Source organism: Meleagris gallopavo, chromosome 14, assembly GCF_000146605.3.
Source record: "Meleagris gallopavo isolate NT-WF06-2002-E0010 breed Aviagen turkey brand Nicholas breeding stock chromosome 14, Turkey_5.1, whole genome shotgun sequence".
Taxonomy (NCBI): domain Eukaryota; kingdom Metazoa; phylum Chordata; class Aves; order Galliformes; family Phasianidae; genus Meleagris; species Meleagris gallopavo.
Genome location: NC_015024.2, coordinates 10,617,709 through 10,635,888, shown reverse-complemented (window position 1 = coordinate 10,635,888; position 18,180 = coordinate 10,617,709). Strand labels below are relative to the sequence as shown.

General features: G+C 43.3%; 1 protein-coding gene across 12 annotated transcripts in view; it reads right to left on the bottom strand.

Moving 5' to 3' along the window:
- SLC6A6 (solute carrier family 6 member 6) overlaps positions 1 to 18,180 on the bottom strand; it is a 47,773-nt gene that overhangs the window by 18,643 nt on the left and 10,950 nt on the right. For 5 of the 12 annotated variants that reach the window (XM_031555577.1, XM_010718560.3, XM_010718561.3 and 2 more), the window contains 3 exons: positions 5,637 to 5,876; positions 4,856 to 4,990; positions 2,419 to 2,653 (listed from right to left, as the gene is read on the bottom strand). In XM_031555577.1, coding sequence (XP_031411437.1) covers positions 2,419 to 2,653; positions 4,856 to 4,990; positions 5,637 to 5,876 — 610 coding nt within the window. Of the gene's footprint in view, positions 1 to 2,418; positions 2,654 to 4,855; positions 4,991 to 5,636; positions 5,877 to 10,480; positions 10,563 to 17,092; positions 17,150 to 18,180 lie in introns of those variants that run through there. The other 7 variants (XM_010718558.3, XM_010718559.3, XM_019620137.2 and 4 more) reach the window with 3 other exon arrangements.

The following is an 18,180-nucleotide window of genomic DNA, read 5'->3' as shown; positions in this document are numbered from 1 at the left end:
GAGAACAGCTATTTTTAATACTTCTGTAAGAGCAATGAGTCCCGAAGGCAGCTCGATCTGTTAAGGACAGTTTGCTCGTGATGAAACTCTGAGCTATGGACAGTATGTCTGTATTATTAGTAGTATGGAGCCAAATCCCTTCCTGGCACAACTCCAGTGAGGAGTTTAGTTCATGGTGTTTAAAACCGCTATTTGAGGACAAAAGTTAAAGTGACTGCAAAGTACATGGGAAGCTGCCTGCACAAGGACTGGTTGCTGAACAACCTTTGCTCTACTGTGCTAAAGAAATGTGGGGGCACAAACCTATTTGTCTGGGGAAGGTGAAAGGAAAAGGAAAGCTCTGTGAGAACCGAGAATTTCCTCTCCAGCTTTGGGCACCCCCACTCTGACTACATGCAGTAGGCAGTGCCTACAGGAGGATTTGGCTCAGCTTGCAGAGTTTTGAGGGCAAAAACTTGATTTATTATAGAGGGAACTTAACTAAAAGCTCCACATCCATGGGGACATAATTCTCGCAGCCCACAAGCAGGCTGCCCTGCCACTTTGTACCTGCTGTAGGGTTACCCATGGTGTCTGATGTCCCCCAGAGTTTTGGATCCCAGTGAAGGGGCCCACCAGCTCTCCACATATTCTTTACACACTGCTGCTCTCCTGCCTTTGAGTTTGTTTCCCATCTTAACTTGCACTGCCTCCTACTACTGTTCCACCTTGCTGGCTTCTTCAACCTTTTATCATGCTTTTTCTTTTACCACTCACATTCCCACTCCAAGCCCTACTCCCTCTTCTTCATGGGATCAGTCACCTTCTCAGTTTCCTAAAGAAGACATACCAGCTGGGGCCTCATGGAGACAAGCTAGTTGCTGAGTCTGTGCATTACAGAAACAAAAGCTCCTGGGACAGGAGGACAACTCTGTGGCCCCATCAGGAAGCTCCTAAGGTCATGAATGGTACAAGAGAATCAGTGAGCAAACTTACTGCACAAAATTAAGATGAACACACTGCTCCTAAAATCCTGGGAGAGCAACTGTATGTCATGGCAATACGTGCTTATTGCCAAGGCCTTGAGACCTTTGAACATCCCACAAAAACAGCTGTTACTTGGATTCAAGACCCTGAGTACCAGAGTGGGAGAGTACAAAGGAATAAGCATTGCTTCCTCTTCTCCTATAACTTGCTTTCAAGTTTCCCAAAATACCCAAAGATGCCATTTACCAAATCTTTCCTTACTTTCTCCTCCACTCACAAGGGAGGAAACACCTGGGAAAGTATCAGTCACTCAGCAAGGAAAGGCAGTACTTGTGGCATGGGGAAAACAGCTGCTCTCTCAGCCTGCACCCCATCCCTCACACTGATCTCCAGTTTATTTTGACAAACTGCTCATCAAGACCTGCTCTGCACTTTGTACTTTGGCTCTTGCATTACAAATTTTAGCACAGCTCGTAATACTATTTTTTGTAAACCTAATGCATGCCAGACACATTTGGCATGAACATAATTCCCACTGGAGGTATTGGCTGAAGCTTCCTTTTAAAAATAGAGAAGTAGGTACAAGTTCATCAGGGAACCAAACAGAATTTAAACATGTTGAAAGATAAGCTGGATCAGAAACTTATTCTACTGCTAATCGATTATCACATCAAGCCAAGGAAAAAGAATGATTTTCTTCCCAAGCTATATATAGATCCTTTGGATTTAAGTTTCCCTACAGGTGTCTTCCTCTGCTGCTATGTTTTGACAACTGTATAAACACTCAGAGATTTGAGGTCATGCCTGCTCAGAAATAAGTTATGCAATATAATTTTAAACTTGAAAAATAACAGAGAAATGGAAATAAGAAGCTTAAGCCTGACAAAATCCAAGCATCATATAGAACAGAACTCCTCAAGGATTGCAGAAGAAAATGATGGAACAAAGATGACCAGAGAAACCTACAATACAGGACAACACCTCTGTCAGTTTTACTGATGATGTCATGCCTTGCATCTTTGTCAAAGTGATATGCATTATAGTTTCATGAAGTGCACTGCAGATGACAACAGCAAGGGAAGAGGCAACCACAGAAGTGGTGATTTGTCACTGCTTCTGTTTTAAATCCCTGCCGCCAGGATATCTGAAGTGACTTGTTTCTATTCTCTTGCTGAATTTGGAGAAGCCCAGAGAAGAAATGAACAGAATTTCCTCCAAACTCGAAATTGCACTGGCCTGCTAGGGCTCCCCATACTCTCTAGGCGGAGTGTGGTTATACATCTAACAACTTCCTCCACTACTCCCAGACTTACCGGTTTGTCAAATGAGTGATATCCAGAGCCATTCTCTTCTCCTATCTAGCACTCCCCATTAAACTTCTGCAAAATCTCAGGCATGACCCTTGACATCCCCCACAGCATCCCAAAGGTGCCATGAAGATGGAGTACTTACTCCCAGAACTCTGTGACAGGAGAGGTGAAGTTAGTGGCATTCAGTGATATCCAGAGGGTTTTGTTCTTCCTGAGAGTGTCTTCCACGCAGGTCGGCGTGTTCCACTTCTGGTGGCAGTGTGCCCACGGCAGGACGCTCTGGAACGACTGGAACAGGTAGTAGAGTCCCCAGGCCAGGATCACAATGTAGTACACGTTCAGAAGGGACACAATCACTATGGAAGCATAACCAATTCCTGGTGAGAGGGGAAGAGAAAGGAAATAGGCACAAATGTGATATGTGGTCTTGTTAGGGTGCCTTGTGAGGTCAAGGACCTGCTGCTACTGCAGTTCCTGCTGCATTGTGGACTTGTACCCATCTCTCCCACATTGCTGTTGGAAAGTGAACTCACACATAAGCACTGCCACTGTCTTTGATTTCTACTGGCACTCAGGGCTGAGCTTCAAGCTATGGCTTGCTGAGATTGAAGAGGAAGAGATGCAGGTAATCTACCCAATTTTACAGTAACTCGGCTGTTTCAGGCCTTATTACAAGAAAGTTAAAGCATCACACTTCATTTATTTGAGAGCTACACAATCTCACATCTTGGCCATGCGTTCAGGCACTACTCACTCTTATTAACTGGCTCAGCTCTGTATACATGCAAAAAAAGACAACTCTTGAACGAGTTAAAAAGGAAAATTCCAGAGTTATCGAAGTGAAAGCTGCTGTTTCTGCCCCAATTTCACTTGTGCAAAAGAAGCACGATATTTGTAGCTGTTATGGTTAATTAGATCAATGTTTAACTTTGCTATCAATATTTGACGATAAAAAATGTTCCCTGTTTGTTTTTAAAAGCAGGGTCACAGGCAGATAAGGCAGAGTGCTATACAACTTAGGGAGGTGGTGGAATGCTGTTCCGGTGGAGGCTTTAATTAAATACCACAACTGTTCTCCTGAAGCTGCTATCTCTTACCTTAGCAGTTAAGCCCTGCTGGCAGATCCATACTACATGTTAAGTCAGAAGCAATCACTATTTTTGTAAATACAAAATGAAAGGACTCTGAGAAGCCTCATTTTCTGAAAATCTTTCAGTATATAGACTATACTATAGTATATAGCATATTAACCTCCAGGAGTGAGGTTTGGCACTTATGAATGACAGGGAAAAAAAGATTTCATTTACAAAAACTTAGAGCAGACTCCCAAAAGAGGATGAAAGGCCAACGAGGGTCCCTTTAACAACATCCCAGTGGCTATCAGAACACCTGGGTATCTGCCTCATGTTTGTAGTTTCAAACCTTATTGTAACAGCAGTCACTACCAGCAGAGATCATCTTTATGCGAGGTGAAAGCAATCAGAGCAAGTGCTATTTATTCCAAACAGCTTCACTTCATTCAGGATATACAGCTAGCCATGTTTCTAGAGCAACAGTTTCTTGTTATGGATGCCTAGGAGATTGCTATTTAAGCTAGGAACATTCATTCTTCCTCCTTTAGAGAAAAGGTTTCATGGAAGTGGGAGGAGGAGGAGGAAGAAGAAGAAAATGGAGCTAAAGCAGCACTGTACATCGAGCTCAGTAGCATTCTGAGTATTAGGTGGAGTGTAAGCCCCACAGAAAGTCCTCCCTGATGCATGGAGTGATGTAAGGGCTGGGGGATGTCTGTAACAGCAGCAGTGGCAGAGCTAGAGACGTGTCAGTGAGAAATGCCTGTTCTTTTGGAATGTAGTTGGGAAGAGTGCCCCACTACTTAATGCAATTATTCCTCATAATTGTACCTGTGTTGTTAGGCTGCAGAGGGGAATCTGCATATAAGGCAGCACCCTCAGTAATTCTGCTAACCTGCCCTTTGTTTTTCATTCTACTTAACTTTCAGAGCAGCGTTCATATAATTCCTGCGAGCACTGAATGATTCTTCACTTGCCAGCAAAAGCCCTTGAATAACAGAAGACGATTGTTTGCCAGGACAACCTCAGTTTGAGTCTTATGAGTCCTGTCTCTGAATCCTGCACAAAATGCCATGCAGGTTTTGGTGTTATCAGTAAGAGACGAATGACGCCACTGATAAGCTCTCACACGACCAAAGCATTCTGACTTCCAGACCAGAATAATATTTTGAATATGTTTTTGCAAAAGGGCATGTAAAAGGCGCTGGCTTTCCAAAACAACACGTTGTCTGATACCGGTGAATAAAACGTACAGTTGCCTTTTTGAGGCAAAATATGCAATCTGTTTCTCGCTTATTGACAGTTGTGCCAGTTAACAAGATGACTGCATCAAAATCAATACAACACTTTGTCCTTCAGACTCTCTGACTTCTACCTTTCCAGGAACGAACATCGTATCTTCAATTACTAGAGCAAATAGCTGAATGAATGGACACAAGGGGAACTGCATTGCTCTTTCTGATTTACAGAGGTGTCTTCAAGCAGTAAGGGACAATCAGAGGTACTAACCAGTGAAAATAGGGCAGATCTTTTCCCAGCACGTAATTCCACCTTCAGAGGTATACTGTCCTAGCACCACCTCCAGGAAGAAAACGGGAAGACCTCCCCCAAACAGGAAAATGAAATAAGGAATAAGAAATGCACCTGTGGAGAAAATATAATAGCATAAAATGGAGATATAGTGAGTGACTACACAGAATAGTACAAAAATTATTAACAGACATATATAAACAAAGAAACATATTTGATACTTTAATGTCAAATATCAACAATTTTAATTCAGAGGTATTTTTGCTCATACTCATATACTGCAAGTGCAATCGGTGGATGCAAATGGAAGGGCACTGTCTTACCTTCTTAAGAAGAAAATCTGCAATAACAATGGGGTTAGGCACACAACAATTTCACGTGACTCAGAATGCTCTTACTCTGAAATCCAACAGAAACCATTGTTTGATGTTCAGTCTGATTATTAACATTGAGTCACTTTCCTAGCTTGTGTAACTCTATTTGCACTGTATAAGAGAATACGAGTCTATGATAATAGCGTATCAGAGTCAGACTCAATAGCAGCAGAACAAAAGAGTACAAAAGATTCAGCACTACGGAACTCAAATTGCTGTTGGTTTTCCATAAGTTTTAACAATATCTATTAAGTAATAAAACAAAGACTGGTGAAAAAGGCAGAAAACAGATGCTGAATGACTCTTTCTAAAAATAGGAAGAAGGCACTGAAAAGAGCAAGTGTGAGGCAGAGAGACTGATTCATGAGCAGGAAACAAATACTCACCTCCGCCATTTTTGTAGCAGAGATACGGGAACCGCCAGACATTGCCTAAGCCAATAAATCCCCCAGCCACGGACAGCAGAAAGTCAATCTTGCTCGCCCACTTCTCCCTCTGGGGCGGCTTTCCTTCTGCCTCATCCTCAGGCCGCGTCCCCGGGCTCTTGCCGGGGGAAGGTTTGAGGATGTCCTTGTGGAAATCTTTCAAGCACTGAAGCTTTTCCTTTGTTGCCATGTTTCTGCTTTCTACATAGAAAAAAACAAATACACTGGGTTCATTAAAAAGTCTTGACAGGTAGGGCTGTCTAATGCTGCAAGAGCTGTTTACTCAAACTCGGTTCCACAAAAAAACGGTGTTATTTATCAAACTGAGGTATGGAAATACATACACCTGCTGCCTTCACTGACCAAGACAAATAAACAAACCATCATGGAACTCTGTGGCCACCTCCTTGCTGTCCTTGCAATGCAGGGGACGGCGAAGGCTTGACACCGCTGCCTACCTGCTGGCCACAGACAACAGTGCAGCAAAGTTGCACAGCAAATGGCTGCACTGAGCCTTGACTGCACTACAGATTCTGTCTGCAATACAGGCAAATGTCTCAAGCTGCTTCCATGTCCATAATAAGGTACAAATCACTGCATTTGATTCCTGCTCGAAAAAGTGAAATACAGCAGAACAGTACCTCTCACATTTTCAGATAAAACCTCTATTTCTCAATAACACGAACCATCCAGCATCATTTACTGCCTGCAATTTCTTTTCCCTGTAGTGCTGTAAAGCTTTCAGAAAACTCTACATTCATAAAAACTGGAATGGAAAGTCATTTGTCCCAATCAGCCTGCAGGAACTGAACAAACCTTTGCAGTTTATTCCATTTTCATAACTGTGCTGTTTTCCCTCAACATCAATAAATGGACAAAAATAAACCTCTAGATTCAATTATCACACCTATGCAGCAACTGAACAATTTGCCAAAAATGATGGCTTCTTAGTTAATTAAAAATCCATTGGCATGAGTCACCTGATGCAAAACTCAAACCATATTAAATAGTTGCTTACTTTATGATTTACATATTTAATTTGTAAAAGACAAAAGTCAGAGGTTGCGTAAATAATAACAGCTAGAATTATTATATCTAACAAGTGTCTCTTTACACAGATTGTCTAATGAAAATAATTTAGGAATAGCTTGTAGTTTGTATGTTAAACCTGAACTCAGGCATACAAGGCCAATTCATTCCTCATTATAACTCAAGTGACTTCAGCTGGATTCAACCAGCTATTTTTGCATAGTATTTTGATGCTGAAAAGCACGTGAAATTTTCACCAGATCCAGACAAGCCAGCAAGTTTATACCAGACCACAACCATTCCCTGCTTGTACATGTCATTACAGGTGCAGTCATAAAAAATCATGCTTCAGATTATCCCAGTTGATAGCTGCAAGCCTCCTACCTGCCTGCTGGTTTTGATCTCTAACCTGATTTAGCTTGTAGCAGTGACCTGAAACCTGTGCTGACATTAGCTCTGCAGGAAGTTTTTAATCCGAACATGATTCTGAGATAGATATGCATCACTGCACCCGTAAATCTTTCCATGCACCGCGGAAAGATTCAGAAGGCTAACATTTCAGCACCACAGCAGCTCCACGTTCACCCACTGATAGATCTGTGGGCTTCGCAAAGCGCTTATTGCGACAGCAGTTGCCTATCAGGCCATGATCTAAAAAGGAACTTTAATCTCCCCAGTGCTAATCATTATGACTTTCTATTGTTTTTAAAACGGGCCACTGCTGACTGCAGTTACAGGCAACTGTAATGCCTCTTAGTTAACAGCAGAGAGAGCTCACAGGAGGAGAAAGTTACCAACAGAGTGGTGGATCTCCATCACGCACAGTGGGTATGGGGCCGGACCCTGGGTCCTCTCCGACAACTCCTATTGACTCCTGTTAGAGACAATGTATGGGGGGTGAAGAAGTGCAGTGACTGAATGCAAATGGTAAAGCCAGCTCTGCATGAGCCTTCAGGCACCTGGTTGCTTTGGGGAATTATCTCACAGGTAACTCATGCTTCCATTATTGGGCAAGGTCCAGCCAAGAGAGATCCACACCAGCCTACACCTCCCTGGGACACTGGCACCTCACTGCCAGCCGCAGACAGGCTTGACCTGGCAGCATCCCCTGCAGTCATCACTTGTGGGAGAAATCAAAAAGGAGGCGTACACACTTCCCTTCAAGGAGGCACTGATAAGGTGATTGATGTTGCCCCCAATGGAACATCAAGCTGGCATGGAGAAAATCTAATTTCACTTCCTTTTGCTGCCTGTGCTGCTCAAATCCGTAGACCTTTCAAATCCAAAGACCTTTCATCTGGCAGGAGAATGTCGCAACCATCAGGCGACAGACTATTCAGGGCTGAGGAAAGGAGGCTGTATGAGCTCTCACAGAAGCTGTTCTTCACAGGGGTTACTGAAACATCCATCAGCAGAGGAAGAAAGTGTGCAAAAGAACACAACTCACACCTAGTGCTTAGGACACTCTTTAGTTTGTCAGAATTTGTTGGTGAGCTGCCGGGATAGCCATAAACCTGCTTAACGGAGCAAAGAGACACATACATTTATAGATTCCTGCAGGATTAAGGTTTGAAATTGGAGCTTAACTGCTCCCCATGGGGACTGATACTGGAAATATCCTGAAACAGGGCACTGGGCACGTTGAGAACCTGCATGTCAGAAAACAAGGGGAACTACAGATATTAGCCATCTCTAAGATGAAAAACTGTGCTTGGGCTGCAATTTTTTGCAATCAACTTTTATCCTGCAATAGAGAGTTCTTTACTTACTTTTTGCCAGCTCTAATCCTCCTCACTGCATTTCTCAGCCTGTAACCCTAACTCTCCCTGGGATAAGCTGATTCGTCATAATTACCTGCACACCACGTGTGAAAAGATGCTTTCTCAGATGCCTGCTTTGTAACTGCATGGGACTGCATTTTAAGAAGAGATTTGTAATTTGTCTTAAAACACCTCAGATTAATGGATACGCTCATAAACGTAATTACTGACTGTAAATTTTGTATCAGCCTTAGCTAGAGGGTGAAGACAGAAGTGATCCCTCTCTTAGCATGCAAACGGCAAATTCTGGAACCCATGTCTGCTTTTGGGGTGGCTGTTTCACCTGATGCCAAAAGACCACCACAGTTTTGTTGCAAGTCACGAGCTTTGGCTAGTGGGCCATAGTACAGTAGTGATCTAGCATCTGCACAAAATTAGCAACAGCCCAGCTTTGCTGTGTATCTCTTATCTAGTCTTGCTAAAACCCAATTGTGTTTCGAGGGCCAGCAGCTGTGGCTGGCAGGCACGTACTGCCGACCGGTACCATAGGAATTGACGATAAGCAGCCACCTGGGACTGCAGTCCCAGCCCATGTCATGTTCAAGGGATGTCGGATTTATCCCCCTCTGCTGCCAACCATTGGTGTCCACCCAGCCATTCCCAATTACAGGAACTGTCTACAAAGGCTGCAAGGGTGGGGGGTACAGGCGATTCTCCTTGGCGAAGAAAAGCCAAGAAAATAAAGTTTGTTTAGTGAAAGGCATTGTCTTTTTCCTTAATGGGGTTGGAGTTTCATTTCCTTTAGCTATGTCCCACTGGGTGAGGTTAAAATGGCTCTTAAGGGAAACAGTCTGACAGAGATGCTGAAACAATATGTTGTCACCGCCCAGGTCAGAACCAGAGAATAATAGGTTATTTTTACTGTATCACTTAGTGGGGATGGTATCCGAGATCTAAGTCCATCTGATCCCCCAAGGAAATATTTTGTAAGAAAATGCTCTTACAACCACACAGTCCAAAAGGAGCGATCCAAGTCGGAGGCACATGTCTGCCTTCTGGAGACACGCGTCTGCTTCCAAGAGACACAGCTGCCTGTGAGAGTACCCCCTCCAGGAAGCTTTGGATGGCCCCAGGAAGCTCTGTCTGATCTGATGAACTTAATAGGGATAAATAAACAGCAGCAGTCAGGCCTGTCCATTGCAGTGTGCTGCTGGGCTGAGGGCAGCCCAACAGCCAGAGCCTGACCCAACAGCACGGGGAGCCAGGCCCAGAGTCTGCCCTCACGTACACTGATACAAATTCTAATTAACTGAGGATAAAGTTATTGATTAGCAAATCGATGCTGGTAAAATGTGGAAAAACAGAACAAGGGAGCAAGCATGGCCTCGTTGCACATCTCAAACATCTATTCCCTTCACAGCCAGGAGCACCTCAGGGGCTTCTCGGGAGAATCACCCATCTGCCCTGTGTGCCTGGGGCAAGGATTTCCTCACGGGAAACACCCCTGTGACAAGCCCAGCTCTCCTGCTGACCTCCATGGCAGTCCCTGAAAATACTATGAGATTATCCATAAGGAGAGAGCTTTCACAGCTAACTTGACCTGGGTCATCTGCTGTGATACAGCTATCGTATCTTTGCACGTACAGCCTGTGCCTCAGATAACCCATACCCTTTAAAAAACACTGGCATTGAAACGTAATCCTTCGTAACATGCAAAAAATGAGGGGTAGTGGAAGGGGGAGGCTGGGCAGGGGCCTCATGGTTAGCAATGCACATGGAGGAAGGCCACCACGACCTGTTGGTTGTCAGAATGACACAACTCACATTACTGCTGAACCATCAACTTTTTTGGATAGACAACCCCCAGATCACACATCTGAAAATACACTGTTCGATTTCTGCTCTGGGATTACAGTAATGATCCCCTCCAAGCTTCTTACAGCCAGAGACAGGAGACCGACGTAGGGTAACACCTCCCAGGAGGAGCCCCAAGGACAAACTTATCACGGAGCTTACCTCACTCAATAATCCTTACAAATCAAGTCTTCAAACAAGTGGTTTTCCAAGCTCCGATGGATACACAGAAATCAAAGTCTGCCTGTACACACAGATAGGCATTTGTAAATATTTGTGCGTGCTAAAAATGCATCTCTTGTCTTGTATCTGAAGATCATAAACCACAGCAAAGGAGCTACTGCTTTTTCGGTAACTGCATATAAACTCTGAATAGGGATCGGATATACTCAATTTGTGACTAGAATCATAACTGAATATTTGTTTTATAGCTCTTTCTTCCATTAGAAAACTAAAAGCAAAGTACATACTCAGAGTAGCTCTGACCTTAATGGGAATTCTGCCTGAGGAATGACTGCATGTCTGTACGGCTGATTTTGGGACTATTTTTGCAGTGTGATGCACTACTTTTGCTTTCAAGGACCCTCTTCCACCAAGTTCAGCCCGTGCAGACTGTGTACCTTGAGCTTCTCAATCCTCTCTCCTTCTTTTCTATCTCAATGGTTTTTGAAAAACATCTATTTATCACATTATAATTAATTTTTCTAACCCTACTTAAACTCATTACCTCTTTGGATATCATCATTTCTTGAATTTTTCTACCAATTTTTTCTTTCATATCTTGGAAATCAACATAACGTTCCCTTAAAAACAGAGCTTTCCTGCACCTGCTGGTCAGTATCTTTCTTTGAGTTCCGTATTTATACTCTCATTTACTTCAGAACCAGCTGCCCTGATCGCTGGATCAGAGGAGTTGCTCTTTGAATAAGCATCTTCAAACTCTTGCTGAGAGCTAGGGAAAAGCTGGTATTGAATTCAACAGTAGTAGGACCAGGTCCGAATAAAACCGCATTTATTATGTTTGGCTCATTTCCTAGGATTACTTGGAACTTTGAAAGCTGTAGATTTTGATGCTGACAGCTCTCCCCCCCCAAGGAGCACTGCGGTTAAGTCAATCAATACGTGACTAAAATAAACAGCCCCTTGATCAAACTTACGGCCTTAGTGCAAGTCTTCCTGATCTGCAAAAGAAAAAGCTTGCATGTTTGGCAGCCCTGGAGGCCACACTGGTCTAAAAAGCACCTGACTTCATTTATTGTCCTTAACTCATATCCAAGTTCCTTCATCGAACAAAATATCTATGCCTTCTGAGAAATGATATCCTTTCCTTTAGTGCACACACTAGCAGCGCCTCAACTCCCTCTCACTCAATCTCTTTGTCTTTAATGGACTCCTCTCTTCCTGGTTGTTTTTCCCTAGGTAAGCATATTTATTTAATCACCTATCAATTCATCTTTCCTCTTTCTCAGTTTTCCCTCCAGCTTTCGCCATCTCCCTTCTCATTTATTCATCTTTCCTTTTTCTATCACTACCACACATTTTTTGGTTTTCTAAGGTTGACTGGAAAGTCTGCCACTGAAAATGTTCCAGGAGGAAAACGCACTCCTTCATAAAGCTGAAGTCTATTCTGAAAGGAAAGCCCAAGGCTTAATGCAATTTCTTTTTCATCAGTAGTGATTTGGACAAGGGATATCTTTTTTCCCCACATACTCTTTTTCTCTGTGATGTTTCTATTCAGGTTCTTCAAATACTTCAAATAGGTACTTATTTACAGCTCAGAGCTGTTGTAAAATTTGGAATCTTTACTAGGATTTTCAGCAGAAAATTTGTCATCATGTAATGCTCTAGATACTCATTTTGCTATACTTTCTTTACATGAAAGAATAAAAAGTTACAATCAACCCAGGGATATACCCAATGGGAGAAAACTAAAATCTCCCTTCCTGTTGTGTGGGGCGGAAAGAAGGAGAGTGAAGACCCACTGAGATCAAACCCCAACGGGTTCCAGTGGGAACATGATCCAGTCCCTGCACACTGTGACTGAGGCAGAGGTGATGTTGCCCAGCCTCAGAGAGATGGAAACCAGAAGCTGCAGTTCTCCTGTGTCCCAAAACCCAGGCATTCCACACCAGAGAGCTGCTTTCCTCCTGTTCTCTCCACCCCTCGAAGAAGAAAGCCCAAGACCAAATCACAGAAAGGAACATGGAGGAGCCTATGAATGTAAGGGTCGGCAGAAGGAGGGAGAACGAATGGAAAGTGCTCATCCCTGGCACCCTGCACTGGTCAATACGTGTGGGAAAATATCCAGCGATCGCTTGGTTTTGTTCACGTGAAGCCAACTGCTGACCTAATTTAATGCCCCCGATGCACCAGCAAGCAGGCTCCTGGCTGTCAGGAGGATGGAAAGCTGCACCAGCTCCCTGCTGCTTCCCTCTGAGCTCTCTGCTGTACCAGCTCTCCTGTTGTCAAAGTGAAAAACATTAATTCTCTGCGTGATACCAGCTCTCAAAGCCTTAATCTTTAAGAGAAGGATCTTAACAAAACACAGGAGTGTATCCAAGTGTATCCAAGGTGATGGCTTTGCAGGCAGGATGGGCATTGTAAAAACGGCTCAATGAGCTCTGCGCATCTTCATCTTTTCAACCACCTTGCATCCTGCAGTTACTCAACTTTCAACTAAAGCAACAAGTATTTCTGTGCCTTATTCTTGATTCAAAAGCTCTGTTGCTTGGAGGATTGCAATTCTCAAGTAAGTCTTGGTGTTAATTAAACAAGTTCTACTGCCACTAATAAACCACACAAAAAACTATGAAGACATGTCTCTCATCCTGCTATAAAAAAAGAAAAAATCTGAAAGCACACAAAGCTTATGAACTTGAATAGTCAGTGTTGTGTGCTGTGCCTATTGAATTTTTTCTATGTGATTAATAACGTATTGATTGTACGTGACACATCTGCAAGGCACTTACAATGCATGTTAATGTCTGAGAGCCATCTCCGTGCCTCAACAGCAGAGCAGTGCCCCAGTGCATGGAGGAGAAACAATAAAGTATCCATTCAAGGAAGAAAATGAACAGTTCAATGTATGAATTCATTATTTCATTATTCTGGGGAATAAATCGTTCCATTCTCACCTGTTTTTGTTGTTGTTGTTGTTGTTGTTTTGGTTTGGTGGGTTTTTTGTTTTTTTTCTTCCAACTACTTCTAAATTTAGCCTTAATTTACTGACTAGTAAAAGTGCTGGTGGTCAGATTTTTCTTAACTGAAGATTGCTGCTCCCTAAATAGGGAGGAAAGGGGTATGTGTAAAAGAACACATTTTTGGAAAAATGAGTTCACTTTCCCATACATACTAAAGGCTTTGATCTGCTCACAGATCCTCTGTCTTATCTGCACAGGACACCTCAATACAAAGACCAGGTTGTGTTCTCATTGTTTCTATTCATTCATCTTAATTCAATAACAGCCAAGGATAGATCTCTAAGCCCACCTGTGGCAGCTGCTTAAGCAGGTCCCGCAGCCCTTTCTTCTCACAACCTATATCCCAGCAGGAGATGTCTGTGTGGGCTGAGGTGGGGCAGCAGCCCTTACCGCCATAACCGAGGGACTGCAGTGCCTGAGATGAGCATCACCATGCAGGGGCTTCAGCCATATGACACTTCCTAATCACCCTGAGGTTTAATATACTGTTGTTGTTTGCTTCCCCTCCAGAAAAATAAATGGAACAGAAACTTGAAACACATGAAGTTTCGCAGCGGAAATGAATCTGAGGCTACTGATATGGTGGGGCAAAACAGAGAGCAGGGGATTTCTGCTGAGGATACACTAAAAGGAGAAGTGACAGCACTGATGAACGAGCTCAGAGAGAGAACTCAATTTTGAAAAACAGATCTATTAACAAGCATAAAAAGAAAGAAAAAAAAAAGGAAAAATAAAGCTGTGCAGACACTGTGCTGTTTGCTTGCTTTGTGCAGCTGGTGCCAGGTGCTTGCCTGCAAGGCTGGACACTGGCACAGTTTGTGCAAACCCAGCCCAGCCTTGGCACAGCTTCCAGCTGCAGCCCCTGCACGTAGGGCACGTCAGAAGCGGGGCCACTGTTTCCTACAGGCGTCTTGGTGGACACGATCTGATTTTTGATCACTCCTCATCTATTCTTTGAAGTAAGTACTTCTGTATCAACTGCTAAACCAGCACGCTTTGAAACACCATGAGGTTTGGGCTGATGTCCAATAGGGGTGTACTTTCAGTTCTGTTTAGCCATGGACAATCTTTAACATCAGTTCAGAGAGCTGCGTTCGTTTTTACGTCAAGAGATATGAAAAGCAGACAGCACCCGAACAAATATTCCACTTCTCCAGGGAAAAGAACTTACAAACCACTTCTGCATACCACGGGTTGCAAAGTGCCAAGCCCACACCAAGCACAAACAACGCCCTGATCCCACACAGCTCTGGGACAACAGCTCTACTGAACTCACACTGGCACTGCTGCCTCTGCAGGGAATTTCCTATGAGCAAAGCTGACTCAATGTGCCACAAGTACTGCAGCACAACCACTGTCACTCCCGTGACAGGTGCTTGCTTTTCTGCTGGCTTTTGCAGGTAAGCATCCAAAAACAGAGCATGACAATATACAAACAACCTGAGCAGTTTTCTCCAGCTCTTATCTTTTCAGAGCCAGCTGATGGCTTTCATTGCATGTTGCTTTTATAGTCCCAACTTGACTACTGTAAACCTACCCTACTCCTGTTTACCAGCTCAGACACAGTTCATAAAGCTGAACCACTAAGGACGAATGCTTTCTTAGTGCAATTTCACATCAGCAAAGATGCTTACAACAAACGTGGCACATTAACCTTTAGTATCCAAAGCCGTTTTCATCACGACAACAACTGTTTTTCATGACTTTCTTTCATGTGCAAAAGAGCTATAAATAGACAGGTGGGAAACTGTTTGCAGTTCCACCATAAATGATGTGTGCGTGGCAAACAGCTGAGAGAGCCATATAAACTCTCCGTATGTAAACTGACAGTAGAAAGCAGGAGGACATCCTCCAGTTCACTTTTCTGGATTTTTGTGCTAGGTAAGTTTAGGAGGAGCAGAAAGCCAGGTGATTCAGTCACATTCTTTATGCAAATATTGTTGTGGGAACTGCAATCTGTTGTCTGTGTACTGTGGGAGGAATGGAGGAGGGTCCTCAATTCTACTGATCAAGTGTGATTTGTTACGCTGCTGGATGCCTCTCCGTGGCACAAGGCCCTTTTGCACACTGGAAAGAGCAACCCACTACATCAGTTAAGGAGGATTCATAATAGAGAGAATCTTGCTGATTAAAAATAAAAAATAAATAAATCACATTATCCAGGTAGGTTGTATGGGAAGAGCAACTATAAAACTATTCCCATATTTCTTTTTCTTTCTTTTTTTTTTTAAAGTCAACTGCAGGTCTCTCACATATTGTAGGTAAGATCTAGTTCATTGCTGCTAGGGAGAACAGCGCTCCTCTGAGAAAGGGCACCTTTTGCTTGCATATGGATTGACACATGGAAACCTGCTGTCCTGTGGAGCTCACCAACAGCTCTCTGCACACCACAAGCTCTGTGGCAGACAGCTGCAGGGCTGGGAAGGCGCTGAGCTGAGAAGCAGATGCTTTGTGCAGCGTTAAGTCCCTCACGTGGCCCTGGCTGCATGAGGAGAGCGGCACGTACTGGCAGAGCAAGGGCTCTTGGTGACTGCTAAATCCCAGATACCCCAGAACTCTCTTCAAGGCTGCTTGAACTAATCACGGAGATACCTGAATTTCACCTACTACCCTCACTGGAGGTTTGGCTTTGATCACCCATGAGTAAAACTTCTGTGACTTCACTGACCTTCACTAGGAGACAACGACACGTGCATCAGCATGGCTGAATCAGAACAGGAACTGGGTACTAATCAGAGCCATAAAATAATTAGGATGTAGGGACTTCCGGAGGACGTGCAGAGCAGGCTTTTAGCAAAGCAGGGCCAACAGCTGGCCCTGTTCAGTCAGGCTTTGAAATCTCCAAGAGTGCAGCCTGTACTGTCCCAGAGCAACCTGTCCCAGTGCTTCCCTCTTCCAAGGTGAACAATTCTTTTCCTAATAACCAGTCTGAATTTTCCTATTGGGATAAGAAAGAAGACTAGAATTTAAAGGAAGAAGAGGGTTGACACAAAGTGAAAAGTGAAAATACTGAGTGGAAAACTCAGCCTTCACATTCTGACACTGCACTTATACAACACAAGTCATCAAAAAGAAGCAGATACAGAGGGTGTGTGCTGTGAGCGACAAATGAGTGAGCTCCAGGTCAAGTGCAAAACAAGCAACAGTCCCTACTGACAGCACATCAGAAAATATTCATTTTATGGTCAGGCTAAAAACACATTCCTTGAAGAAAACCAAACAAAAACACCCAAATGAACAATGCATGCCAGTTATTGCTTTCCACAATGTGTCCCGCGACCCACTGTGCCACAATAAATTGGAATATGTTGCTCAGTCAGGGTGTATAACTCACACATTTGCAATGAATCTGAAGAGCTAATAGTTACTTGGACTGTAGTTGATTTAAAAAAAACTAATTTCCCTGCTGCAATGAAATAATTGTCATGCTTATTATTGTATTATTATTTTCAAAATATAAAATAATGGTTTTAGTGGCAAGCGTCATTAATGCCTGAAGTCTTTTGTATTCTAGGGAAATCAATTCAGACAAACTCTGGCATGCAAAAGCACATAAATAACTGGTGAATACTACCTGCAGTCTTCTGAGTCCAGATTTGCCCGATGCCAAAAGCAATCAATTCTTTTTTGGCTGCAAAGGACAGGAGGGCACTCAATACCTTGCAGAAGGCACTTGGTACCTGGCAAAAAAATCAAGCTTTCCACGTGCCAGCACCCCATGAAAGAGCAAACCCAAAAGTGCGTATGACAGCAATGGTTCTTCCTTAACAAGGGAAAGCAACCTCCTGGAGACACTGCCAGCTCTCTTCAAGGTGCTGAATGCTTTCCCTGCCTGAGAAAGTTGCACCTCCTATGCTGACTGCCTAAAAAAACCCCCACAAAACTGTCTTATCAAGGGATGAAATGAAAATAATAAAGCATCTTTCAGTGAGTCTAAAGACACTGGAAATGCAGGGAAGATTTTACCACTAATGAGACATCAGAGATGCTTAAAAGCAGGGACTAAGCAGCAGCACAAGAAAGTGCGTGCGATTACAAGAAAATTCTTCTTCCCTAATCAAGATCACTCAAATGAGCTCGGGCTACACCATGATCTCTGAGTACCACAGAAGAATATGGTTTCAGAGTGCTAATGGGGTTTTCCATCACAGTGAGATGATTTAATGGAGGAAAATATCCTACACAGACAAGTTCTGTGTAACACTTGTATACATTTTAAATAAGTCCACTCAGGTAGTACTATTCATTAGCAGAAGTAGATCAGTAAGATCAGAAGCTGGGATTCTGCCTGCACAGAGACTCAGATCTATTGCAGACATGCCTCAGGGTTCAAGGCCAGCAGGACTGATCCCTGAACAAGGGGAACTGGCTCTGACTCTATTTGTACTGTGATAAAGCAATAGCAATGCTGCTGGAATCAACAAAGCTCTGCTGGAGTAAATCAGTGGAGAATTAGATTCTGATTTTGTGTGCCTTTGCAGCTAATTTGACAGGCAGTATTAAACAACACTAAGATCTCAAAATGTGACTTGGAAGGAATAACATAAACAAACATCTCAACCTACAGCGCTATTGCTCCCTGATCCCTGAGGAGGCAATTACTCCCTCAGTGATGCTCTGTATGGCTCAAATACAGCAACTGCCAGTACAAATATTTTCTTT